The following is a 26,861-nucleotide window of genomic DNA, read 5'->3' as shown; positions in this document are numbered from 1 at the left end:
CACTCTTACCTTTTATCAGAATTTTAGAAGCGCTCACATAAACTCAGCAAGATTTAATGGATTCTGTGACAATGCTTCTAGCATTATTGACTAATAACTGTAAAAGGAAAAGTAGCATATATTTTATGATCTGGTTCTAATTAGAGTGGACGTTGCTTATATAATAGTGGTTACAGAACCTCGTGTAGTAAAGAACTCTTCCCAAATGGGAATACTTAATTATTCTGTTTGGAAAGAAGCCAAGATGTTTTGAAAAAACAGTAAATAAGTAATTGTGGCTATGAAAGTGTTAGCTTTGTAGTATTTAATTGAACGCACAGAATTGTCGTTTGTAGCTTGCGTTCAGTAGTAATTAGCACAGATTGATTACAAAAGTTTAATATTGAGAAAAGTAGCAAAATGTAATTCTTGACGGATTCCCCCCCCCCCCCCCCGGCCACTAATCTTGTAAACATATTTATAATCCTAGTAACAGTATTAACAGTGACTTTTGGAATAATGAGTTTCTGTGTAATTGGGTTATGCTAATGAAACGCAGTCTGTTGCAAGCTGCATGTTTCCTTATGAAAAATTAAAATCCAAATTATGATGCTTTGATTTCATTGTTCATACTAAAAGAGCTTTTCACTTATCCAAAGGTGCTTCAGTCAGTGAAGTACTGGCTGTAAAGTGGATCTGCTTCTAGTCAAGAAAATCCACTGCTGGGGTAAATGACACCTGAACACAGGTTGCCTCTCTTGTTTGCATGCTGCCCCATGTCTTCTTACAGCCTGTTGTGTCAGTCAGCATCATGAACTTGGAAATGGCATTTTGCTCTTCTTTTAAATTCTTCAGTCACATCGAATTTGGAAATACTTTACAGGTTGGATTTTTAGAATGAATTAGGGAGTTGAATCAGAGGAGCACGTACGTGGATTTTTTGACATGCCTTTCCTTTCAGGCCAGAACTAGATGTTACTGAAAAGATGGTTGCTGCTGCCGAAAGCCAGACCCTTTAGCTTCTTCCATCTTTTTCTCTCCCTAGTAGAACAATGGCCGCAACATGACACACATTGCAACTTCACACATCGCCGGTCATCTTTCTTGACTGCTGCTGGGGGGAGGGGGAGGGTAGAGAAAACCACAAAGCAAGATATCCTGTCATACATTTCATAGCACTAGGCATTCTTAGCGAGAGGGAAGGAGAAATCTGCTGTGTTCGGCAGTAGCTGCTCAAAATGTTCATGCATTTTAGTCTGAGTCAGCCGCTAAAAAAGAATGGGTTTCAAGGTACATTTGTAAAAATTATGATGTTACAGGTCTTTCTACAAATCTGGCTTAAATAAAATCTAGTCTAAACAAAACTGGTGCCCCCCTCATGCCCCTGGTGCGCCATGAGGAGAAAGGGGGTAATTTCACATTCACATGCTATTTGGATGTATGCAGAGTAACAAACTTCTTTTAAAAAAGGGTGGCTCATCTTACATTCAGAGTGATGTTGCTTTTGGCTAAATGTGGTAATCTGCTTGTTGCACATAAACTCCACTTTTTAAAAAAACACCTGTCTTACATATATTTTGCAGCGACTTTATTACAAGAAATACTCACCTTTTAAAAAAGTGTTTGTAGGTTCGTTCCATTTCATACGGGGTTTTTAATTTTTAATTTTTTTGTTTATGACTGGATTGGGCAAACTATAGTCTCTCAAAATGGGGTATTGAAAAAATGTTCATCTCTGGCTATGTGAATCCATTATTTGGATGCGTGAATGACCTTCACAGATCTAATAGAACTAATGCAAGCAGTTAAGAATTCTAGTTCCAGAAGCCCATCAGAACAAAACTGAAGCAAAGAATGGATGGAATTCCCCCAGAATCAAAGTGAATCAAGGGGACTGACATGAAACCAGAGAATCATGTCAAAACAGAGAATTCCACCCAGTTTAGTGTAGTGGTTAAGAGCGGCAGGACTCTAATCTGGAGAGCCGAGTTTGATTCTCCACTCCTCCGCTTGAAGCCAGCTGGGTGACCTTGGGTCTGTCAGAGCTCTCTCAGTTCCACCCACCTCACAGGGTGATTGTCGTGAGGATAATAATAACGCACTTTGCAAACTGCTCTGAGTATGGCATTGTCCTGAAGGGCAGTATATAAAACAAATGTTGTTGTTACTATTAAACCAAACTGAAGGCAGGGGCACTGGTGCAACTTAGCCTAACTGAACCAGTGTCACTCACAGGAGCTAGGCTGCACGGATTGGCCACTCAGTCCCCCTCCCTCCTCCCCTCTTGGAAAAATAGGGAGAGAAGATGAGGAAGGAGCCAGCCACAGACTGAAGCCACATTACTTGGATTTCTTGGGATTTATCTTGGGGTCTGGATCCAGATTTCCAGATCAGATCCCGGATTCTGTGATTTGAATCAAGAAAGCTGGATTTAGCTAGATTAGCAAAAATCTGACCTTTTCCCGAATCCTGGATCCAGATTGCACACCCCTAGCTCTAATGGATGTTTTCAAAGCTTATATCATTGGACCACTCCCCGAGTTTAACATTTAGTAAAAATTTGTTTATTTAGAACATTTGATAGAAACATTTTAAAAGCTATGTAATACATTTCAATAAAAGGCTTTTATTAAGACCAACCAAAAAAAAATACAGAATAATATTGAAGCTTTTGAGCTGTCAGGAACTTTTTATTAGTTAAGATGCTTTTAAAAAAAATGAAAAGGGAGAGAGTGTCTTAAAGCCTCATGTCTGCATCTTGAATGAAATATGAGGCAGATCTGAATAGGCAGAGTGGTGCCAGGTGGAGCTAGCTTACTTTTTTGGCCTTCTGAGAAGGAAGAAGTATGACAGTAGACTCCATTTGGAATATAAAAATAGTTAGTTGATCAGATGTCTCGATGCCGTGACCTGAATAGCCCAGGTGAGCCTGATCTTGTCAGATCTCAGAAGCTAAGCAGGGTTGCCCTTTGTTAGTATTTAGATGGGAGACCTCCAACAAGGACCAGGGCTGCAGAGGCAGGCAATGGCAAGCCACCTCTGTTAGTCTCTTGCCATGAAAACCCCACCTGGGGTTGCCATAAGTCAGCTATGACTTGACGGCACTCTCAACCACCAGATGTCTTGATAACACCAAATGGAGTGTACAACTCCTCTAAAAGACTTGGGGCAGAGAAAAAACATGGTAGTTAACTGTACTGGAGATCCATTTTAGCTGATTTTTAATTGGTGATTGGTTGCCAAATTGGGTGATATTTGCCATGGATAGATAACACCTCTGTTGTGTTAGTCCAGGGCCTTTGAGAGAACATTTTTGATTCTCCTGTAAGTTACACCTACAGCTAAAATCTTTTTTTTTAAATTAAGTCTTTGAATTCATTGTATGTCGCCGCCTTCTTATTTTGAAATATGTGTTTGAGAGAGAGATCATATGTGAGATAAAGATTTGTCCTCATAAACATGTGGAACATTGTTCTTTGAAAAAGAATTAGAAGCTCCTGCTGAATCAGAGCTTTGAGTTGTGCCTCATGTATTTAATCTTCAACAAAGCAGATGCTTTGCTAATAAAACATAACTAAGCCCCAGAGTCACTTTTGTAAAGCAGTCTATTCCAGCAACAAGACGTGGAATATATCTTTCCCATCTGTCAGTAACTGTGGCCACGCTGGAATATTGATGGAAAGACCGTTTTGCGAGGTCTGTGAGTAAGCCACAACTCAGTGGTATGATTGAAGTGGCAATTCCTTCTGCACTTACCACGGAACAAGCCCCATAAACCTTGGTGGAACTTCACCTCCGACTAAAGCTGTTTAGGGATGCATTAACAGTTCTTGAAACCAACCCGAAGTCACTCACTGGTCGTCTTCTGACCCTTTGGTGTCAGAATACTACATCGATGTGATACAAACTGTAATTAATTCCCTTTTCATATCATCGTGGCGCCTGCAGAAAATGTATCTCGTTAGAGCCTTTCTAAGTGAATTACTTTTCTTTGCTTGGAGGAGGCTTTTTACGAGAGCAGGATAATACGCTGTGAAGGAGTAAACAGCAGCTAATAGGGAGGCTTGCGGCAGCCTTTGGATCAACACGTCACTTGCTTCATGTCGCAGCCATTTTTCTTCAGGCAACTATTTTGCCATCTTCTACACTTACATAGATGAGAATTGCCATAGGAAACGGAAGAAAATGAGAGAAGTTGCTGTGAGATATTGTAATTGGAGACTTTTGTACATTGGTGTCTTTCCCCCTCCTTCCAGATATTGACAAAGATGCATGTTATCCCCTTAACTTCCCCCCCCTTTCAAAAAAACCTGCATATTGTTTGGTACTTTATGCTGTAGCCCTTTGTGGACACCAATTTTCAAGTGTTGCTTATGATGATCTGCTTGATAATAAGATTATATCATACATGTACTTGCCATAATAACAGCTCTGCACTCTTTTTCAGAATGCTCCCTTATTCTCTGTTTTTATCTGACCATTATTATTATTATTATTATTATTATTATTATTATTATTATTATTAAAACTATCCAAAACACAATCAACAATAAGCAGAGGTCACATGTTATTAATCGGCCTTGCTAAACTGATACAGGTTTCCACCGGAGACCTAAGTATCAACCGGATAGCGCCGTAATATGTACGCTGTTCCAAGTAGCGCCGTCTTTTGCAGTTCTGTAGGTGTTATGTCAGAAAGCTTCATTTTTTCCATATGAATTGCAAAGTGTTTTGAGATGGTTCCAAGTGCCCCGATGACAACGGGGACTACTGTTGCATTCTTCTTCCATAGTCGGGTGGTTTCTATTGCCAGCTCTCTATATTTAATCATTTTTTCTTGTTCTTTTTCTTCGACTCTGGCATCCCCAGGAATTGCAATGTCGATTATCCAGACTTTTCGATATTCCACGACTGTTATGTCTGGTGTATTATATTCAAGGTGCCGATGATGATGATGATGAATTCAATTTGTAGTCCACTCTCTCCGCAAGCAGGCTCAGAGAGGATCACATCTGTTTAAAAATACAGGAATAAACAAAACTGGCAGCCTAAAAGCAGCGGTTGCCAATTTCACAACCCACCCTCAGAGGCACGTATGGCACAATCCTGCATGTAATCATTTAGGCCCCCGGTGGCCAATGGCAAACAACAAATAAAGAATGAATTTCTGTAATTGTTCTCCACAAGTGAGAACCAACCTTTTTGGATTTGCAATATTTTATCATTGTTTGATTTTGTAACCCCACCCCATCCGTCTTCCCTTTTTCTCTGTAATGTTCAATACTAGCTTTGTAACTCAGTCAAGTTAGGGTTCCCAGCTTCTTTATAGCAAGTCAGATAAGGTGAGCAAGTCAGATAAGGTGAAGCTTTTTCTTATCACTGAATATCTTTGCCACAAGTTGAAAAGTCTCACCTGTAGATTATTGCCTGTTATGTCAGGGTGGATTTGATTTAAATCAAACTGATTTAAATCATGATTTAAATCACGATTTAAAATCACTAGTCATTAAGGCTTGATTTAAATCATAGTTTTCTACATAAAGACTAATTCTTGCTGGTGTAACTTTAATATGCAAGTAGATGCCTGCCTTACCGATAGGTAAAAGAACTTCATTAAAGTATTCCCAAACTGGGTCTCTTTTACGGCCTGCTGCCATTATAGTTTTTTTCCTCCAAGGAAAGAATGTGATAAACCTCAGGTCATACACACAAAAGATCCAAAGACTTGTGCAGTATTGTGCTCAAAAAGTTTCACTTTCATTTTGTACTGCTTGCCCCTCCCTCCTCACACTTAGTTTCTTCTTGTGCAGATCTATTCCACTCCAAACAATCAAAAAAATATTGTTTCTATTCACTGAACTTCTTGAAACTTAGCACTGGAGGGGTTGATTCTGTCTTCATAGGTTTGTAGAACAATAGGATTAAGGTCTTTTTCTCAACTCTGTTCATGTTATAACATTTTTGCTGTGAAGAAGAGGCATGTGATCTCTGCTGAGCTGACACAAATTCAGTTTTGAGAACTGCAAAACCAAGCATCTGTGATAATATCTTGTAGGCAGAGAAACTGCCCAATAATCTTACAAAAACCTCTAGAAGAGCATTGACATTGTGAATGGATTAATGGAATTTATTTACCAAAAAAATTAAACATATACAGCCTTATTCTACATAATTAAAAACTAATCTTTATTTCATGATGGAATAACCTTTGGGTGGTAATATATTTTCCTCAAAAAGCATTTTATTTAAAAAAATCTGATTTAAATCAAAAAAATCCGATTTAAATTAAAAAAATCCGATTTTTTTGATTTTTTTAAAAAAATCATTGATTTTTATCCACCCTGTGTTATGTACATGTTAGAGGCACAGAAGCCGTGTTGTTGGGAGCAAAGTTGGCAACACTTACTGAGATGATTAGCAGAAAGCAAAGCAGAAAGTAACATTCTATTCAGCACAAACTCAGGGTTTTGTTCTGTAGGAGTGCGAATTGTTGAGGTTTGTCAAGGTTTTTATGGTCAGAAGAATATTGTTTGCAAATTTTAATCATGCATACGAAATATATGCCAGGTATAAAATCAGACTGGCTCTAAAATATTCCTGTGTGGAATATCTCAGAGCATCTAAAATTTATATTTTCTTTCCTCTTTAGTGAAAATTAAGTACAGTTTGTTCTTTGGCATAGTTAGAAATGGTGACTGCCTAGTCTTTGTGTTGTTGAAATGCTGGTAGTTTGGAATGGTGCCATGTAGTGATTGATGACAATGATAGGATGCTCTTTAATGAGATCCAGACTGGAAGGTAGGGCCCATCCTGCTCATTTCAGGACTGATTCTTCATCGGCTTCATAAACACAGCATGGGAACCCTGCCGGGCTAAGCCCCGGGTCTTTCTGGTTTAACGTCCTGTCTCCAGCAGTGGCCACCCAATGCAAATGGTGTTGCTAAGTCCGCTGATATCTTGCTAACCTGTTTTATGTCTTCGTAACGTGGGGTGCTTTTTCATATATTCTCACTGGAACAAGTTGGACAGCTGAAGGTTGTACCTGCTAAATCAGATTTATGTCCAGGTAAAATTCTGGACATAAAATTCTGTTGTGTCCTTATTCACAGCAACAACTTTGTTTGAAGACCTCAGGCAAAGCATTTGAATCCTCTAATGGTGTCTCCTGTTTCACTCTGCATTAACATAGAAACAGGGTCTGACTAGCGTGCGTGCGTACGCGCGCGCACACACACACACACACACACACACACAAACCAATCTGGGAAATCCAAATCTGGGTTTCAGGGATTCCAAAAAAATCCAGGATTCTTGAGATCTTGGAAGAATTCTCTGATCTGGGTGGGACAGATCAGAGAACCCCAGATTTATCTAGCCATTATTCCCAATAGAGAAAACTATCCAGAGTCTAGGGGGGCATTTTTCAACAGACCCACCAAATTTGCAGGTAACCTATTCCTGACTTTGTCTAAAGACCCAAGTTTCAGGAAAATTGAACCCTAGGGTCCAATTCTATGGGCCCCTGAAAAAGGTACCCCATAGCCACTTTTCTATGGGAAAAAAGGTCAAAGCTGATTTCCACTGCAGAAACACACTGGGGCAACATCGTGGATTCCAAGCCCGGTCGGCCTTGGTTTGTAATTGAATGGGAGACCTCTAACAAAGATCAGCGTCTCTGTGCAGAGGCAGACAATGGCAGACCACCTCTGTTAGTCTCTTGCCTTGAAAACAAAAGCATGCATTGCCATAAGTTGACTATGACTTGACTGCACTTTCCACTACCACCAAGTTGACCTTCAGAAAGACCAACTGCTCAACTCTCCATGGAATGCGATGATGACAATTCTGCTTGAATGGGAGAAGACTCGCTCTACATACTCGCCAGAGCACATGAGAGAAACTTCTGAGCTATGAGAGACAGGTCTGGCCAGACCACTTCTTCCTTGGCCCAGTAGCTCAGAGGACAGGTGGTACACAACTCGCTGGCCTCTGCATGCTAGTCCCTAACTATTGCATCCACTGTATCCTGGCTCAAGCTCCTTGCATTACCAGAGGGGCTAAGTGCACCCCAGATGGCCTCTGTCTCCAGGGACATCTTGGGGATGGCCATGGGGGGGGAATGCTGAGAAGGGGTGGTGCAGGAAACAGCAGACCTGGTCCCCTCCTCCATCTTCTCTGGTGGCAGGGTGCCTCTCTTGGCCCGTGAATTCTGCACTCACCAAGAGAGCTCATCTCTCAAATGGTGAGCTTCCCAGCCCGCTTGGCAAAGGTGCTGTTGATGCATAGGTTGCACAGAGTTGCAGCTGGAGGTTGCACATGGTTGCAGCTGGGATGTTTTGTTCTATTGCAGCCGTCTCACAAGTGCATGCACTACTAGTATGAAGTCTGCTTGTCTGCATCTGGGTCCAGGAAAGAGGCCTTTTTCCTCTGAAGTATCTGGACCAGACCCAGGGCCACTGTATCGGTCAAAACCATGATGATGAAGTCCTTAAAGGGCCTAAGAACCTCCACTGCCTAGGAGATAGTCAGCCATTTGTCTTGGCTGAACACATTCTTCCCCCTCCAAGTGTCACTCTCCAAGAGCCATAGTGTGAGGGCAGCCTGCTGCTCCAACAAACGTTCGAGCATCCCATAGAGTGGACAAGCAAGTGACATCACTGATCATGCAATGCTCTGCCATGTCTGCCAAAACCTGTTTTTGGCACAGTTGGTGATTTGCTTTCATATTGCGCAAGAAATTACTCATGAGGTGCCAGCATCTGTGGCAAAGAAACTGGAACTTGCCAGTCGCAGCGTCCTATGAAGGTTCCTCAAGAGAACCCAGACCCCCTTCGCTAAGAGGCGAAGTTTGTGGGCCACGCTTGAGACCCACTTGTGCTGCTACTGCCTTGAGGTTTGCGCTGTCATTGGTCACCATGTATCCTGTACTGATGACTCTGCCTACCCTCTCCAGTAATTGCATCTCGAGGGGGCAGCAATGTTGTTTGCCATATGTGCCTTGTCAAGAACCTCAGCATGGAGCAAGGCCTTGCTATAGCCAGCCTGGTGCCCCTCCATCTAACCCTGCCTAATGCCGGTTGGCCCACGCCCATCCGAAAGGACATCGGGTTGCTACCACTGCTCAGTCATCAAGAGCTACACATGCGGCATACCTTTTGTTTGGATTGAAATTATAATAAGTGACAGGACTTTTTTTCTGGGAAAAGAGGTGGTGGAACTTACTGGTTTGCCCTCAGAGAAAATGGTCACATGGCTGGTAGCCCCGCCCCCTGATCTCCAGACAGAGGGGAGTTTAGATGGCCCTCCGTGCCGCTGAGCGGCACGGAGGGCCATCTAAACTCCCCTCTGTCTGGAGATCAGGGGGCGGGGCCACCAGCCATGTGACCATTTTCAAAAGGTTCCGGAACTCCGTTCCACCGCGTTCCAGCTGGAAAAAAAAGCCCTGGCAAGTGATCCTTTGCAGCAAGATGCCTCTGCTGTATGATTTCAAGTCAAGCGAAGGATTAAAATGAGTGGTTGAGGACACCTAGAGGGGCTTTCCTTCCTCTTTTCCCATCAAGGTTGGGGAATTTATGCCCTTGCCTTTAAATGGGTGAGGGTGGAGCAGAGGGAATTTTCCCATGGATTTGAAGAGACTTTTGGTCTTGGGAGCCTTTGGATGAAGCGCTGTCTCTAATTACCAGCTACCTTTCTATATCCATATGGGAATAACCAGAGAAAATGCCCCGTTGCAGTTGGAAGTAAAAGTACATGTGGATGGATGCATGGAATAACAAGCTCTTACACCATAGTCATGAATTAAGCTACATAGAGTCTAAAACAGTCCATGTTCCATCCCTGTCTCTTTTGCTGACTTGAGACTCAATCCTCTGGCACTACTAAGCAGTAATTGTTTTGAAAGGTACTATAAAGTTGTTGCTTAGGAAGGCTTACTTAATTGGTGATTGCCTTAGTTTCCATGCGTGAAAATTGAAACACTAATTTTTATTTTTTGCTTCTGACATTAAGACAGATTTAGGATTATCAATCCACTTAAATACAGAACTAGGTGCACTGCAACCTGTTGAAATCAATAGGCTTGAGCAATTATGTTGGTCATTTCCTTAGTTGGGGACAAGGGGTGTGCACCCCCCCAATCCAGAATTGCCAGAATCCCGAAGCGGCAAGCTGCTGCTGGTATTTAGCTCGCTTCGGTATGCTCCGTAAAGATTCGGAGCATACTAAAGTGAGGGAGAGCCAGGTTTCATTTCGAGGGGGAACGTGCAGGAACACAGTTCTGGCAGTTCCCCAAAGAGGTCACATGTCAAGTGGCCCTGGCCACCTGACTCTCGGTCATTTTGGACCCATTTTGTCCTGGATTGGGGCTGAAACAGCCCAGATCGGGCCTCTGACAGGTGGTGGATCACTCTCCTGCTCAGCAGTGACCCGATCCTGACTATTTTGGGCCCCTTTTTGGCCATTTTCAGCCCCTTTTTACCATTTTGGGCCCAATTTCGGCCCGGAATGGCCAGGATTGGGTCCAAAACAGCCAGGCTAGGTGATGTCAGGGGGTGTGGCACATACAAATGAGTTCTGCTCATGACACATTTCCAGTGATGTCAAGGGCCGTGGCATATGCTAATGAGTTATGCTAATGAGTTCCTCCAGCTCTTTTTCTACAAAATGTCCCCTGGGGGGAGCATTCACAAAAGCGCCATGAACAGTTACACTTTCCTGATGCGTGCATACTGCTTGTTTGGGGAGTTATATTTTTATATTCTAATCATCAACTGGTAGGCTTGGACTAAATATGCTGCCTGTTGTATATAGTTAGATACCAGGAAGAAAGCATGGTATGTGAATGAAGTTGCCAATGTAATTATGGAATGGCAACTGTGCACTAATGTGTATGTACTTGCATAAGATGCACAAAGAATTCCGCCTGCCACGTTTCCATCTTTGTTCAAAGTAGTGTACTTACTATAACGATACGTGTGTTCTTTTACCTGGCAAGCATCTGTTTGCCATTTCAGGTGCCCTTGCAGTCCCAACGTGGCATATGAATAGTACTCTTCAAGAGGACAGTGTTGGATGCTCTTGAAGAAAGACTCGAAACATCCTCATCTTTGTGGATTCCTGTCTTTTCAGTTTTGTTTGTCATCCTTGAGTAACTTGTTCCAGCGGGTTTAGTGTATTTCATATCCCGTCTGCCTTTCTGATACCAGGTGTGCATGAACAAACGGAATTGTCTATTAACTGATCAGATATCATCCAGCTTCTTCATTACCAAAAGCAAATATTAATTAACACTCGAGAAAATTAAATAACATGCAACTATGTAATGTTTTCAGTACTTGATGAGGGGAAATGCGTACTTGACATTTGTGGAAAAGGTCTACCTACCTCATCCTCGAGCTTTGTGGAGTTAACCTTTTGTTTTGTGTCCTTCATTGACATGTCTTTTCTCCCTTTATCAAACAGAAGAAGAAGTGGAAAATTTTGATGTTTCCAGTCTGCCTGCCGAAGCCCTGCAGAACATTGAAGCTGACAGTTTCTGGTGCATGAGCAAACTGCTTGATGGCATTCAGGTAAATCGATTTTCCCCTCCTCGAACCAGGTTGGGGGGCGCGGGGGGGGGCGCTGATTATTGTTCTGTTGACTGCATTAAGGATGTTGTGGAAAAAAGGATACATGTGACTGGGAATAGATCTCACCGTATTGCAAAGTAATTAAACGTCTGTCACTACTTTTTAAAAGCAAACGTATAGTTTTCTTCCCAAGATATATCATGCTTGTTTTGTTGCTGATTTAAAAGTTTTCCTGTCCCATGATTTAGTGTTCGAGGCATTTGATCAACATTGGCAGGACAGTAAAGCAAAACAATATCTTTAAACCACAATAGATAACCAAGCTCGGAGTAAAACCCATGCAGTTATAGTGCTGGTTCAGGATGACTACCAGTGAGCAGGGGCAGATTGGAGTGGGGGTAATGGCCCTGGAAAAGGACCCCACCTCCCCAAAGGAGAGAGGGAAAGCCTCCCTGGCCACCCCAAATAGGAAATGCCCAGCCAAGCTGGGTAGTGGGTGGGGTGAGGCCGGATGGACACACCTTATCCTTTGCTTTAGCGAGTCCTCCCTCCCCACATCTCCAGCTCATGCCCACTCCTCTTTTGGAGCTGGTTTGGCCCCAGCGGCGAGCATGCTCAACCGTTGTCCCATTGGTTGATCTGTTTTTGAGCACTGGTAATGGTTAATGTAGGATAAGTTGGTTAGGTAAAAGATGAAGCAGGATTTGACTGCCTTATGAACATAACCTTAAGCTGCTATGCGTTGGATGCTGTTTTCTGCTATTTGTGTTATGGCTTCTCTTAATACTGTGGATGTGTGATTTTATTGTAGCATTTTATTTTGTAAGCTGCCTCAAAGAAGGGTTTTTAGTGGCGGCACGCACATTTTCTATATTAACAAATAAATAATTTTTTAAAACTCGCCAGGCATACAGGGGCCTGATTTGGTTTTTGGCTGTGGTATGGTGGGCAGGGTGTTAAAGGTGTACTAAAATGGTCTCAAGGCACCATTTGCTCCATTAGGAAAATGTATATGTACTGATAGCATACACATGTTTTTTTCCCAAGGAGGCAAATGGCAGCTCCCTGGGGTTGTGAAAGTGATGTAATGGAAGGGAAGGTTTCAACTGTTCTGCCTTCTTTGTGCACAGTTCAATTCTGAATTGGGCCCCCGTGTTCGAACACTGCCTCGAACACTGAATTGGGCCCCTGTTAAGTAATTTTAAGAACAGGGGGATCTCTGTACACAGAGCTCCTGGCTTATCATCTGGATTGACCAGACACGCTGGGAGTTAACTGCTCACAGAACAAGCGGCCTCTTCTTTACAAAGCACTGCTTATGCAAGCTGCCTGCTCATGTGAGAAGTTACCTGCCTGGGGTAGGTTGATGGCAGTAACAGTTAAACCAGTTCCCAGACAATTGGCAGGCCGAGACAGCTTTCTGGTGTCTTTTTGGTGCGAGTGTTAATGTACTGGCTGCTCTTCAGGTTTGCCCCTGACAATATATTGTGTTAAAAGGTACATAGGAGGGGTTTTGAATCCCTTCCGTGGATGGTTCTGTCCCCTCACCAAGTCACGGGAGAAAGTCTCTTGAGTTTCATACTGAGCCACTGCCTGCGATTGGCTTATTGCCTGAAGATTGCTCTTGTATTTAGAGGTCTTGGCTTGCAGCTGCCTGCCCACAGCTGGGTGGAAGGGCAGACAGGGCCGGCACACCCATTGAGGCCAGGTAGGCGGTGGCCTCAGGGAGCGAGGGCACCGGAGAGGCGCCGGAGGGAGTGTTGGGGGAGGAGGCGTGGCTGGCCTGCAGCTGCTGCAGCCAGCCCTGTGCCGCTGACGCTGCCACACGCCCCCAGCTGGGCACAGCAGCCACAAGCCGCTGCTGGGGCAGCATGTGGAGCGCGGAGCAGCCTCCGTCCACCACCCCAGCCATCTGCTGGCGAATGCCCCCGGCTTGCGCTGTGTGATGACATCATCATGCAGTCCGTGGCACGTGCGCACTGCACGTGTGTGTGGGGTTGCTGCAGGCGCCAGAAACCCTGACGCCGGCAGTGGGCAGGAAATAATATTTTTTTGTGTGTAGTTAAAAGACAAATGGAGTTTGACAGTTCTTTGGCATGTATGAGCGCATGCGCAAGTAGGTCTTATTTTAGGACCTTATGGGAGAAGAGAAATTGTAGCTATCTTAAGCTTCAGTGCCAGTCTTATTAAGTTATTTACAGGGTGTACCTTTCTGTCTTAGCTAACTGCTGTTCTCCATCAGTGACTGCTTAAAACATTTCCTCCTTTTCCCCCCTTATGATCCCTTTCAGAATTTTCCTCATTGTTGAAAACTGCTTCTGCTTGCCAGAAGAGGTGACAAAAATGCCCTGCTGAATTTGATAAGGATTTAAGATGAGAATTTGGTGTGATATGTTGATTGTGCAGTTAAAGCTTCAGCGAGGCTCATACGTTTTTGTATTCCGAAACATTTAAATGAGAATCTGGATTTACTATCTATTCGGGGAGAGGGGGGGCATACAGTCATCCTCAACGCCAGAGCTATCAGTTTCTTTGCAGGCATTTATTCTTTGCCGGAGCACAATTATTCAGCTGCTTCTGTTGTAAATAAAAGTGCTTTTCATAATGTTTAAACCTGTCAGATGTAAAGTTCTCAAGACTGACACATTTTGAAAAATCATAAGAGTTTGAAGAAGGAAGGCTCTTAATGGAGCTTTTTTTCTTCTTCTTCCTGTCAATAAAGCGTAGTTCTGCATTATGAACCCTGAGGCCCATTTAACTGGCTCCTGGATGCAAGGAACTCCTAGGGGGATAAATCTGGAGGTGGAGCCAGTGGGAGGGAAGCGATGGCAATTGTTAATTCAGTGCGGTTTTCTCGTTTTTTTACCCTAGCTGGGCATTGATCTTTTTGTAAGTGGTGCTTTCTTGGGAATTTCTCAGCTTTCAGTGTTGTTGACAGCATTCTTCTCTTATCTGCTAATCAAACATTTCTATTAAACATCTGGCCTTAAGGAAGCGACGCCACAATTCAAGTGGTGTACTGTCAGCTCCCCATTTAAAATCAAACATAGGTATAGCAGTGAATGCATGATACTTTTTGTATTCTTCAATTCAGTACTCAATTTATGAGACACATTAACTCTGTCACAAAATCCTCATATCGCCTATACCCTCCCTAACTTCATTCATAAATAAATAAATAACTATATAAATAAATATCTTGCCTAGTAAGAACCTCCTACACTTGAATTGGGCTCTGGTCTCCAAAAGCTCCGCAAGACTGTTCAGTTTTTCTTGGTATACACAATTTTCTTTCCTGTTTGTATCTGATGAAGTGAGCTTTGACTCATGGAATCTTAAGACCCTGAGAAATCCTGTTGGTGCTACTGGACTCACCTTTTGTTCGTTTACTACGGACTAAAGCATCTGCCTACCTGAAAGTATATTTTTTTCTCTTTTGCTACTGATACACAGAGACATTTTACCTAAATAGATCAGTCGAAACCCTTGCTATACGGAGATTCTCTCTAAACAACAATATGGCTAAACTTGCAAAAACTCACTTATGTTACCCTATGCTCTTCCTGCAAAGGGTGAGAGAGTCTGAAGGTTGGAGCTGTATTTTGAATGATACTCTTCAGCAAAGTGTTCATAAAGGACCTTTTCCGAGTTTCAGTGTGTAAGCTTTACCATTGTATCTCTTTAGGACAACTATACCTTTGCTCAGCCTGGTATTCAGAAGAAAGTGAAAATGTTGGAAGAACTGGTCAGCCGGATCGATGGTAAGTCTCAAAAGCGAAGTGAGACTCTAAATGCAGCTTGTCTGAAAGCACTTCGTTAAAAGCTTTGTAAGCTGCCCAGCCAGTACCAAGGCAGTGCTCTGCCCTGACCAGAATGCAGCCTTTCTCAGGCAAGGTGTCATCTCCTATCAACCTGTGGCACAGTGGCCTTTGTGAGATCCTAGCAGCGTGTCCCTTAAAGGAAAGCTGCTAGAGCGTGGGCCACTTTCATTAACTTTTATTAAGGCAACGTAATCAAAATTCAACGCCAGTCTCTTTGCCGTAGAGTAATGGCCACATACAAAAGGCAGCCAGCATTCATTTTGCATTAAGTTCACTGATTGTCTTAATTTGGGAGAGGCACAGCCATTGTTTATCGTTGTCCTTTGGCATCATGGTGTGTGCCTTTGCGCCTTGTTTTGCTATCAGGGCTGTCTGGATAATTTCTCTGTGGAATCCAATTAATTACCAACTTTGGAAATAACATCTTTAACATTAGAGATAAATTACAGTGGGCGCGAGGGTAATTTTAGATTATGCTTGCTTGTGTTTTAGCAGGGCCAGCCTGAAACATTTTTCTACCTTCACCCTTAAAACAATTCTCATCATGAAATGCTGACTGTCATGTTTCTAGAGCGGAGTTTAATTAAATGAAATTTGAGAGATAGTGCTTGCCCATTCTAAACATATTCTCTTGATAGTTCGTTAAAGTAACGAACAGAGCATTAACAAAATGACGTTGAGCAGAACTGAGCATATTTTTGTGACACGGCCTGTCAACGAGGGTGCGTGCGGAAGAAATGCTGTTCCTTAAATAGCTTGATACTGGGTAAGCTTCTTGGGAAGATAAACTCCATCTTTCATTATGTGCAGTGTCAGCTTTGTTGCCCCTAGCACTTAACACAGCACATTTTTATATTGGTTTGCTTGCATTTAAGATGCTAAGAAGTTGATACTGTAGATTGCTAAGAAGATGACTGTAGATTTTTAAATATTATAATAATGATGATAGTCATTAAGGGGCCACAGGGTTCCAGTATACTTTTAAAGGGTAGTGTTCAGATGTCGTGTAATTATCAAATGGGGGTCATATATTAGGTCGGGCCCAACCACCTTTTCCATTGTTGAAACAGGACAGGAATTTTTGACCACAAAAAAAGAATTTCTTAGGATCATAGACTGGCATGGACAAATGCCATGTGGGACAGAGGCTGTAGGAAGGAGGGAAATTAGGTGAGATTGAATGAAAATGTCGGCTGGATCCATCCCAGTGCTTAATATGATCCAAAGGCTAAACCTTTACAAACAGGATGCACAGCAAGGTTCTAAAGGAGACCATCTGAAAAAAGATACTGTAAGGATGTCTCTTAAGTTGCTGACTGTCCCCATCCACCTCGCTAGTGTTGTCCAACTATCTAGAAGAGGAATCAGCCTGTCTTGCCCTTGTGTCCTTAATAGCTGCTTGATCTGCATAAATCAGCAGGGAAGTGCTTTTCAGAGAACTGATAGAAGTATTCACCTGCTAATATCTGCAGCTCAAACTACCTTTGAAGGTATAGGTGCTGTTGTTTTTTAAAAAAAGAGGATATTGCACTTAACTCTACCCTTTTCTAGCACTGAATGTGCCTTTCTCGTCTCATTATAGTATTTTCTCTTTCTCTAATTCTATTTTACATTCATTCATTTATTTAAAACATCCCTATACTGCCTTTCTGTTCATCATGGAGTCCCCAGGTGGTGAACAATCAAAAACATTAAAACAAGCTTTTTAAAATATAAAAAAACAAAACACATACACGTGTAAACATGTGCCTTTAAGTTTTCTCTGTACTGAAGGTTTTTTAAAAAAATGAACCCATCAAAGTTGTTTGAAACAGTTTCATATGCACGTTCTTTCCTATCTCTATATAACCCGACCACCATGACCACGTTCTCCGTAGATTTTCAGTCTTCCACGAAAATTCCTGTCTTCTAATGATTGTGAACTGGAAAACTTTGAAAAGCTGACAAAGTTTGAGTTGGATCCAAAGGTGTAATTCGTTCAGCAGAAAGGCACTTCCATTAGCAGAGGAGAGGAGGGCGATTTATGCTGACTCATTCTTCTTCCAGTGCAACTCCCCCCCCCCTTTACCACTCACACTAGTTTGGATATTACCCTGCTCGCGCCCCCCCCCCCCCCAATTCCCAGAGCAGAATTTCAAGGTGACTCACTGGACCGCAGCAAGAAAGGAAGTGCCACCTTCACTCTGTTGGCAGAGCTTTGGATCTAACCTTTTGCTGGAAATTTGGGGGGTCAGGGGTCATTGGATCCCTGACTTAAAAAGTGATGCAAATGAAGATAATTCTGTCTTCATACCATGACTACAATAAATTCCAGCTCTGCGTCTCCATTGGTTTCCAGTCAGTCAATGCAGTGGGCTACGTATGTAGTATAATAAATACAGGGTCTTCAAAATAACCTGTTCTTTTCATCTTGTAAGGGAATTGTTTTCCAGCTCTGTGGATTAAGCTTTCAATTTCAAAGGATTTATGATTTTACAATATTTATTAGAAATATGATTACAGTAATTCAGTAATGTTTCTATGTTATATACCAAGCATAAGAAAAACTATTTTAATTACTTTTCTAAGGTATGTGAAAGTTGTGTAATGTAGAAGCTCGGTTTTACAAAAAACAGATTCAATTTCTTGTGAATAAAAGCTTCCTCCCTCCAGCTTGTTCTTTGTGATCTTCCTACATGCTATTAAAATACCTTTGTCTTCTAGGGAGCTCCAGTTTAAATTGTTTGTAGTTTGAAATTTGTATAGAAGTTGTTTTCTTGGTCTTACGATATGTCATAACTGTGGATGTGCACCTGGGGGAAAAATAGCATTCTTTGGATAGGGATTTCACAGTGAGCATAAGTACTGGTACTTGATGGTGTTTAGGTTTTTCCAGAATTCTGGAATTATTTGGGTGCTTTTATTCCCTATGGAGGACTTTTTCAGGGGCTGGAGTGGCTGTTTTTCAACCAAATGACACCAAAATTACAGGGGAGCTATTGCTGTCTGTGCACTAAAGACCCTCCCCCAAGTTTTAAGAAAATTGGATCAATGGGTCCAGTTCAGTGGGCCCCTGAATAATTATCTCCAGCCATGAAGGATGCAGACTAAGAAGAAAAAACAGTCCTGGAAAACCTCCACAGAAAGAACGGAAGGAAGGCAGGAGGGAGAAGGAGCCAGCCAGACCCACAGCTCTGCAGGCCCCTATGTCTGGCTCATGCCTTCCCACTAGGAGTGTGCAGCCCGAAAAGATTCAGGTTTCGCTGCAAGCAGCAAAGATTCGGGATTCGCTGCAAGCAGTGGTGGGGCCCTTTAAACTCAGCCCCAAAGCTTTCCGAAGCTTTTCTTTTTTTAAAATTTTTTTTTTATTAGGTGAGAATATTAATACATACAGCTTTCAAATAACATCTCAATATCATTTTCCCCCACCCTTTCCGTCCCCCCTTTTTCAGGACTTCCAACAGCTTTCCAACCCTATATCTTAATCTATTCCTAATCTATCCCCCTTTTCTATAACTCATTATATCATGTTTACATTCTGCTTTGTTAAGCTAAGCTCTATCTGTTAGCTTCAGATCTATTATTATTAACTTAAAATCTGTTATCTATTACTATCTGTTAACTTCAGAGATATTTAAATTTAAGCTAACAAATAAAATACCTACTTTATTAATTTTACCAATGTCTATTAACTCCAAATCCACTTAAATTTAAGCTAGCAATTAGCTAATACTTCCCTCCATATGGTAAAGATTCCATCTCTTCCAATAAAAAGAAACCCATTCTAATAATTTTCGAATTGCCATAGTTCCCCTTTCACGTCCCACTTCTTTTCTAAATATGTTTTCAGTCTTCCCCAATCAGTAAAGAATTCTGCCAGGTTCTGATCTCTCAGCTTTATTGTCATTTTGTCCATTTCTGCCATGTACAGCAATTTATATATCCAGTCTTCAATAGTTGGTATTTCTTGCACCTTCCATTTCTGCGCATATAAAAGTCTTGCTGCCGTCGTCATGTAGAATAGTAATGTTCTGTATTGCATAGGAACATCTTCCATACTTAAATTCAGTAGCAATAGCTCTGGGTTCTTCTTTATTTGGGTCTGCAAAATCTCATTTATTACTTCTAAAATATCTCCCCAATACTGTCTAGCCTCATCACACGTCCACCACATATGATACAATGATCCTTCACGCTTTTTACATTTCCAGCATTTATCTGACATATTTGCATTTCCAAGCACGATTTTCTTAGGCGTTAAATACCATCTATAAATCATCTTATAGACATGCTTTCCGAAGCTTTTCAAATGCTTCGGAAAGCTTTGATTTGGGATTTCTGATTCAGGTATTTTACCCAAATCGGAAATCCGAAGTGCACAACCCAACTTCCCATGAGGGGTAGAGATGCCTCCCACTTCCTCCCATTGCCCAGGAGACCTATCAAAGGAGGAAAAATAGTCCTGGTAGCCTCAAAATGCCAGCCCTGGATATTCCCACATATTTTCAGAAATATACAGAACCCGAGTACCAGTATTTCTGAGAATCTGGAATACCTCTTCAGATTCTCAAATATCCCTCTGAAATATTGATAAGATATTTTCCAGGCACATATTCAGACGGGATATATCTGAGTGCACATCCCTTCTGGGGACTTGGAGAAAAGTTTCCTGTAAGTCAGGAAACTTCAGTCTTCAATGATAAGAATAATAACAACCACAGTGATAACAATGTGTGCTGGCAGTAGAAATTAGATGAAGACATCCCCTGTTAATAGAAGGTGTTCACACCCAACACCTGGTCATTATTTTGTCCAGTGTTTAGCATTTTCTGGACTGATCTTCAGCTAGCCTTGGGATTACACTTCCTTTTACAACACATTGGCACCCAGCAGAAAGATATAGGTGATCCAGTGATGCAGTCTGTTTTGGGTGCACGTTGGTGAAAGAGACTGGGTATAAATGAAGTAAATAAATAAACCAGTGGCCTAACTCTCCTGATGAGAATACTCTTATCCTGCAATAGCTTGATCATCTATATTGCATTGCCACGTAAAAGGAAATCTTTGCACTTTTGTCCTATTACATTGTTTATTAAAATGTCTTTGAAATTGACTATACTGACTCATGCTGTGTTATCTTCCTTGAGTCTCAGTGAGAAAGGTGGACTATAAATGACATAAATAATTCACTTTTTACCATGCATCAGGCGGAGGTGTATTGTGTTCTGAAGGCTGACATACATATACCTCCGTAAGTTTGTGGTAATTGCTAACCTCCCAAAGAGGTAGGCCAGTTAGTTCACCATGCAATAGATTACTAGTTGGTTGGATATTTTAGGATTAAAGGAAGCTGTGGTAGTGATAGGAAAAACTCACAACTATGAGCCAAGCTACAAGTGACTTTTTTCACGTGAAGAACACTTGATCGTTTTCGCAAGTTTTTCTGGGAAATGAAGTCCCAGTGTCCTTCCCCTCTCTGTTAGAATCACTGCCTGAAAAGCCAGAGAAAGCCAGCGGCAGCAGCAGCTTTTGCAAATCGTTCCTCCAGTCACAAGCCTGCTCTCATCGATCTTTGGGGGCAGGCAGCTGCAACTTTCTCCCTGGGCGTCCTGCTCTGCTTCACTGACATGTTGACTTTCTCCAGAGCAGCTCCCCGGGAGCAAGATGCCCAGGCAGAAAGTTGCAGCTGCCCGCCCCCAAAGATCATTGAGAGCAGGCTTGTGACTGGAGGAACGATTTGCAAAAGCTGCTGCTGCCACCGGCTTTCTCTGGCTCTTCAGGCAGTGATTCTAACAGAGAGGGAAGGACACTCGGACTTCAGTTCCCAGGAAAACTTGCGAAAACGATCAAGTGTTCTTCACGTGAAAAAAAGTCACGTAGCTTGGCTCTATGAAAGAGAGCACTTAGAGTGCTCCAGAGGTGACAAGTTCTAAATGTAGGGCAGAGTTCTTAATTTAGGAGCCGAGAAGGTTGAATGGATGTGCTTTCATAGAGGCATTTCAAGTAGCAGGTGAGATTTTCTTAGCAGTTAAAGGAGAATATAATGTTTGCGAAATACTGTTTCTTTTTTCGTTATCTACTTAGGAATGAAATATGGAATGATTTGCTAATCATTGGTGCAAACACAACTCATTTTGCATAAACATTTTGTTTTGATGAATTTAAGCAAGCATAAATCCACGACTGAAAAAAATACACATGTAACTTATTCAAGGGACAAGAAAATGGAAGGATGGGTTTCAGCAACATTTTTCAATTGGTTTCCTTAAATTCCAAAAGTGCTGAGAGGACTAAAAACAAATTCACCCCTTATTTCTTTTTCCTTTTGATACAAGAACCATTATTTCTTGAAGGTTTAGCATAATTTTATTATCACAAACTGCTGTATAAGTATTTTATGAAAAAAATATTTTAAATCTGAAAGATGGCAATAATTACATCTGCCGAGTAATTCATTACATCTGCATGCTTACTACCAGTGAAATGGAAAATTTAAATTTAGAATTATTGCCAGCTAAATTACCTTTATCAGTGAAATAACATCTGCTCACAATTACTTATAAAAAGGAGGAATGAATCTTTTCAGACTGTACATTTTCTTTTTGTCTCTTGCTGTGCATATATTATAAAATAAATTGCAAATAAAGCTTTGCACTTACTTGTCCATTTTTCAACATGTTGGAGGGGGAAAAGGCAAGCCCAGAGGAAAATCAGTATGCTTATTTTTTTTTAAATAAGAGTTGAAGTATTCTAAGCTGTCCCAGCATGTTGCTTTTCATTACTTTCAGAGGCTTTCTAATAACCTTAGATAAATACCTGGCTGCTATAGAAGTTACTGTTTTAAAATAGTTGCTGCATGTATCTGAATAAATGGTTCGATTTGCTTGAAATAACTTTTTAAAGTCTGTCTCCAATATGTTTGCTTGCTCAGGATAATTATCTGTTCCATTTTAAACCCATTCTTCCTCCATGGAGCTCAGGCTTGGATAATTAATAATAATAACTGTGCCTGTATACCGCTCTCCTAGACCGATTAGTGCCCATTCAGAGTGCTGAACAAAGTCAGGATTATTATCCCCACAATGCAGCTAGATAAATACCCAAAGCCTCCGACTGAGATCGTGGCAGTAGTGGGATTGAAACCAGTAGAGTGCTGATTCGCAGGCCAACCACTTATTCCCTATGCCACAGCAGATCCATACTAGATATTTCCATGCATGCAAGGATTGCCAGCCACAGAGTGTGATTTTCCTGCCTCCACCCTCGTGTGACGGTCTGAACTGTCCTATGCAATTCTGTTCTTGGAGGAGAGGGGGTCCCCCCGGAACAGGATTTCAGAGACCGTATTGGGCTGCCGAGGGATGGGGAAGGAGGCACTGCTTGGGTGGAAATCATTATAGCTGCAGAAAAGTTAGTCTGGGTCTAACCCTCAAAGTGTACATGCAGGGATCTAACCTTTAAGGACCCCACCTCTTGATTCATCCTCCAGAAACCTGTGAGGTAGACAGATGATTGTGAGGTAGACACCTGTGAGGTAGACACCTGATTGTGTCAAGATCACCCATGATCTGCAGGGTCTCAGCGATGAAGGCAGCCCCCTCCACTCTTCCCTAACCATAAACAAGGGGGAAGGGGTACAATTAATATCGTCACTGTGACTGCACATGTGGGATGGCAGGTGGTTATATAGCTCCCCTCCCGGCCAATTTGAAACCAGTAGGGAAGCATTTCTAAGGAATCTAAGACTGGCCTCAGCTATATGCCTGGCAGAACATCTCTGTCTTACAGGCCTGCTGAAAAGGTGTAAGGTCTTGGCAGGCCTGAGTATCCTCTGACAGAGTTCCACCAGGTTGGGGCTAGTACTGAAAAGGCTCTGGCCCTGGTTGAGGCCAGCCAGGCCTTCCTGGGGCCAGGGACCACCAGTAGATGTTTACCTGATTATCTAAGTGTTCTCTGGGGTACATATGGGGAGAAGCGGTCCCTCAGGTATGCTGCTCTGTTTAGCGCTTTAAAGGTTAAAACCAAAACCTTGAACCTGATCCAGAACTCCACAGGAAGCCAGTGCAGCTGCTGCAAGATCAGAGTAACATGTGCCCTGTATGGCATACCCATCAGGACATGCACAACAGCAGTCCGGTCTCGCTGTAATTTCCGGGTCAGATCCAGGGGAAGCCCTGCGTAGAGCAAGTTACAGTAATCTAATCTGGAAGTGACTGTTGCATGGATCACTGTAGTTAGGTCATGGGCTTGACAGATGGGTCTCAAGCTGCTTTGCCTGCGGAAGATGAGGAAAAAGCAGACTGGGCAACTGGCGTGACCTGGGCCTCCATCGATAGAGAGGAGACTCCTGACCAATGGAAAGGGCACAAGTGGTGCCCCATCAAAGGTCGGGAGCCAGATTCCCAAATCCAGCAATCCATGGACCAAGTACAGGACGGCCGTCTTTGTCGGATTCAACTTATAAACTTTTCAACATTTGAACATATCGCACATGGAGTTATTTTTAGATACTTGGAGACCGTTTGTGGAAGCTTATGTTCAGATTTGCCACCATTTTTAAAAGGGTTTTTTTGCTTTTTGTTTCTTTTTCCTTTCTTTTTTAGCTTTGCACAAATAAATCGTAACTAAAAAAATTAAAACAATACAGCCCTTTGAGTTTCATGGGTGAGTAGGGATTATAAACCTGGATTTCCCTGGTCGTTGTCTGGCATTCTAACCACTATATCACCCTGGCGTTCAGGGCCAGAGATACAGACTCAAGCGACAGCAGTTGTAGGTAGCTGTACTGGTCCAAAGCAAAATCATACAATTATTTTATTAGGACAAATCAAAATAACATAAATGTGTAAGCTTTCAGGTTCTCCAAAAGTTTTCTTCAGGCTGGATGTCAATATATAAATAAAACAAACACAGAAGGCAGTGGGGAACAGGGGGGGGGCTATTATTCTAGCCTTGTCTTCCACCTGCTGGTGGTGCATGGTGGAACCCTTATCCTAGTGATTTGAATTTCCTACTAAATATGCCTAGGACAAAGGATTATTGTTAAAGTTTATTATTGTTAATGTTACTGTTAATGATTTCTTTTTTGCGTAAGAGATAATTGGTAATTGGATAGAATAGGAGCCCCCAACCCTGTTAGGTATGTTTGGAATGTTGAGAATGGTTGGTTGATACAAATGTTGAGAATGGTTGGTAACTACAAAATGGCTGCCATGGAAGCTGAGGGCAATAAGCAAGTATTTGGGGGGTCCAAATCAAGCATCACTCTATGATGGAGGCGACTGTTTCCAAATAAGTATTCCTGATCTTCTGGAGTACTTCCTGCTCCAGTGAGATGGAGGAGAGCTAGGATTAATTCTTGGCTTTGGGGAAGAAGGAAGAAATGCATTGGCCAGGTTTTAACACTAGAAATCACCGGGCTAGTGGCCTGGTAAGCATAGACCCATTCGCTTGTTACATTGTTGTTACTGGTAGTGTGTCTTCGTGTGTGTTGCAAATATACTTCTTAGGTTAGCCTGAAAGACAGTGATGAGACTAAAATCACAAAGTCCTCTCAATCCAAGTTCAGTGTTTTATTTACCATGCGGAATAAGTTATTTAATAATTTGGTGAACGACTGCCAGTCGGAGTATGCAGTGTTGGACTCAATTATGGGATAATAGTCTGACTTGGAAGAACATCGTATGTTCACATGAACCATAATTGTGATATAGTGGTTAAGTTGCTGGGCTGCAAATCTTTACTCTGCTAGTTCGACTCTCACTATTTCCATGAACTCTGTAAGTGGCCTTGGCTAAGCCACTCAGTCCCAACTCCTCAGCTGTATTGCGGGGATAATAATAACACTGACTGTGTTAATTTCTGAGAGTCTCTCTACATGAGACATCTTACACAGGGATGCTGAACTGTAGGGAGACACAATGTTAGCCGGGAAGTGTTTAAAAAGACAGAGCCCAACGCTCTTGTCAATTTCACCTCTCCCGGAGGATAGTTTAAAAAGATAGAGGGTTTGTTAATTGCATCTTTGCCTCATGGAGAGAATATGAATTGAAAAATATATTAAGGGATAGAGAACTCGAAAATTGCAAGGAGTAATCTGTTGTAGAACAAACATTTCATGTTCTGAGTTCTTACTGGGAAGCATTGCCAAAAGAGACTCGGCTGGACTTTTTTCTTTGTTCACATTTCTTTGTCTTTCCATGGGACAGGAAAGAATGATGGTAATCAAGAAGTGGAATTTTGAGCAGGGATTTAGAGGAAGAAAAGGATTTAGCGGACGTTGTTTGGAACACTGGAGCAATATGGGAGGAGGCTGGAAGGTGGAAGTAGATAAAAAGCAAGCTGAGACCTGGAATGAGAATTGCAGAGATAAAAGAACAGATGTCTTTGGACAAAGAATTCTAACTGTTGAAAGTTCTTAAAGGAGTGCTGTAGGAAAAACGAAAGTTTGGAAATGCCCCATTGGGCACCTAATGTAATGGGGTGGATCCAGCCATCCTCCGTGGAGCCTTTCTCCAGCTTAGGTGGCTCTTCCAGCATAAGAGCAACTTAAGTTGGAAGGAGGCTCCTGAGATTGGAGTAAGGCTTCAGACTTGAGTCAAAAGGAAAGGTGGGGTATATTTCAATAAATAAACTTGGAGTGGTTAAAATCAACCCCGTTGTTTCTTATCACATGTTCTCACCTGTTTCATGGTACATTCTTGAATGAGTGAAAGAGAATGCAACAAATTAAGGTGGTGATACAGTAGCATGTTTTTTTTTAAAGAAAGTGACCCAGAGAGATGAGCTAAGTAATTCCTATAGTAATGTTAAATGATTCATGCCCAGTTGCATAAGTTAGTATATTCATTGTCACACAGTTCTAAATCTTGTTATAGCCAATAACAGCTCCATTTCAACATCTTTGCAATCACTGGTGTAATATGATTTACAGTCTTGCTTTTGTACCCATTTTAGGTGCTTATTGTTTAAAATGCATACGGATTGAACAGAACAGAACAAAGTCCACTGGAAAAACAGTTGTGTGTCTTGATTTTTTTTCTCCCCACACTTCCTTTCAGAACAAGTACATGGACACTTGGAGCAACATGAAGTGAAATACCTCCAGTTCGTTTTCCGTTGGATGAACAACTTGTTGATGAGAGAAGTTCCCCTGCGGTGCACCATACGGCTTTGGGACACCTATCAGGTGAACTGCTGCTTTTGTGCCTGCATAATAATGTACAGTATGAGACATTTTTTCACACCTGTACTTATTTGAGAAATGAACCTGGCTTTCCTCTTTTGCACTACTGGTGCCAGGTATTTTTGGTGCTTCTATACATTAGAACCCTATACTTTGCAGGGGAGAGCTCTTTTTTTAACCTTACTAGTTATTTAGTAGCTGTTTTATTAACCTTCCCTCCCTTTCAATTCCCATTCTGCTGCTTTTGTCTCTTGCTAGTCCAAACTTTGTATGAAAAATGGTTATTATTGGCAAAGCTGATCCCAGTCATGAGGTGGACCTCAGGTAGTG

At 42.0% G+C, this 26,861-nt stretch overlaps 1 protein-coding gene across 1 annotated transcript in view; it reads left to right on the top strand.

Annotated features, from left to right (window-relative positions):
• Nucleotides 1–26,861, top strand: part of TBC1D22A (TBC1 domain family member 22A) — a 159,411-nt gene that overhangs the window by 73,804 nt on the left and 58,746 nt on the right. The window contains exons 9-11 of the mRNA XM_054988947.1: nt 11,440–11,546; nt 15,232–15,307; nt 26,407–26,534. Coding sequence (XP_054844922.1) covers nt 11,440–11,546; nt 15,232–15,307; nt 26,407–26,534 — 311 coding nt within the window. The remainder of the gene's footprint in view (nt 1–11,439; nt 11,547–15,231; nt 15,308–26,406; nt 26,535–26,861) is intronic.

This window comes from Eublepharis macularius, chromosome 9 (assembly GCF_028583425.1).
Source record: "Eublepharis macularius isolate TG4126 chromosome 9, MPM_Emac_v1.0, whole genome shotgun sequence".
Taxonomy (NCBI): domain Eukaryota; kingdom Metazoa; phylum Chordata; class Lepidosauria; order Squamata; family Eublepharidae; genus Eublepharis; species Eublepharis macularius.
This window is presented reverse-complemented; position numbering and strand designations above follow the sequence as displayed.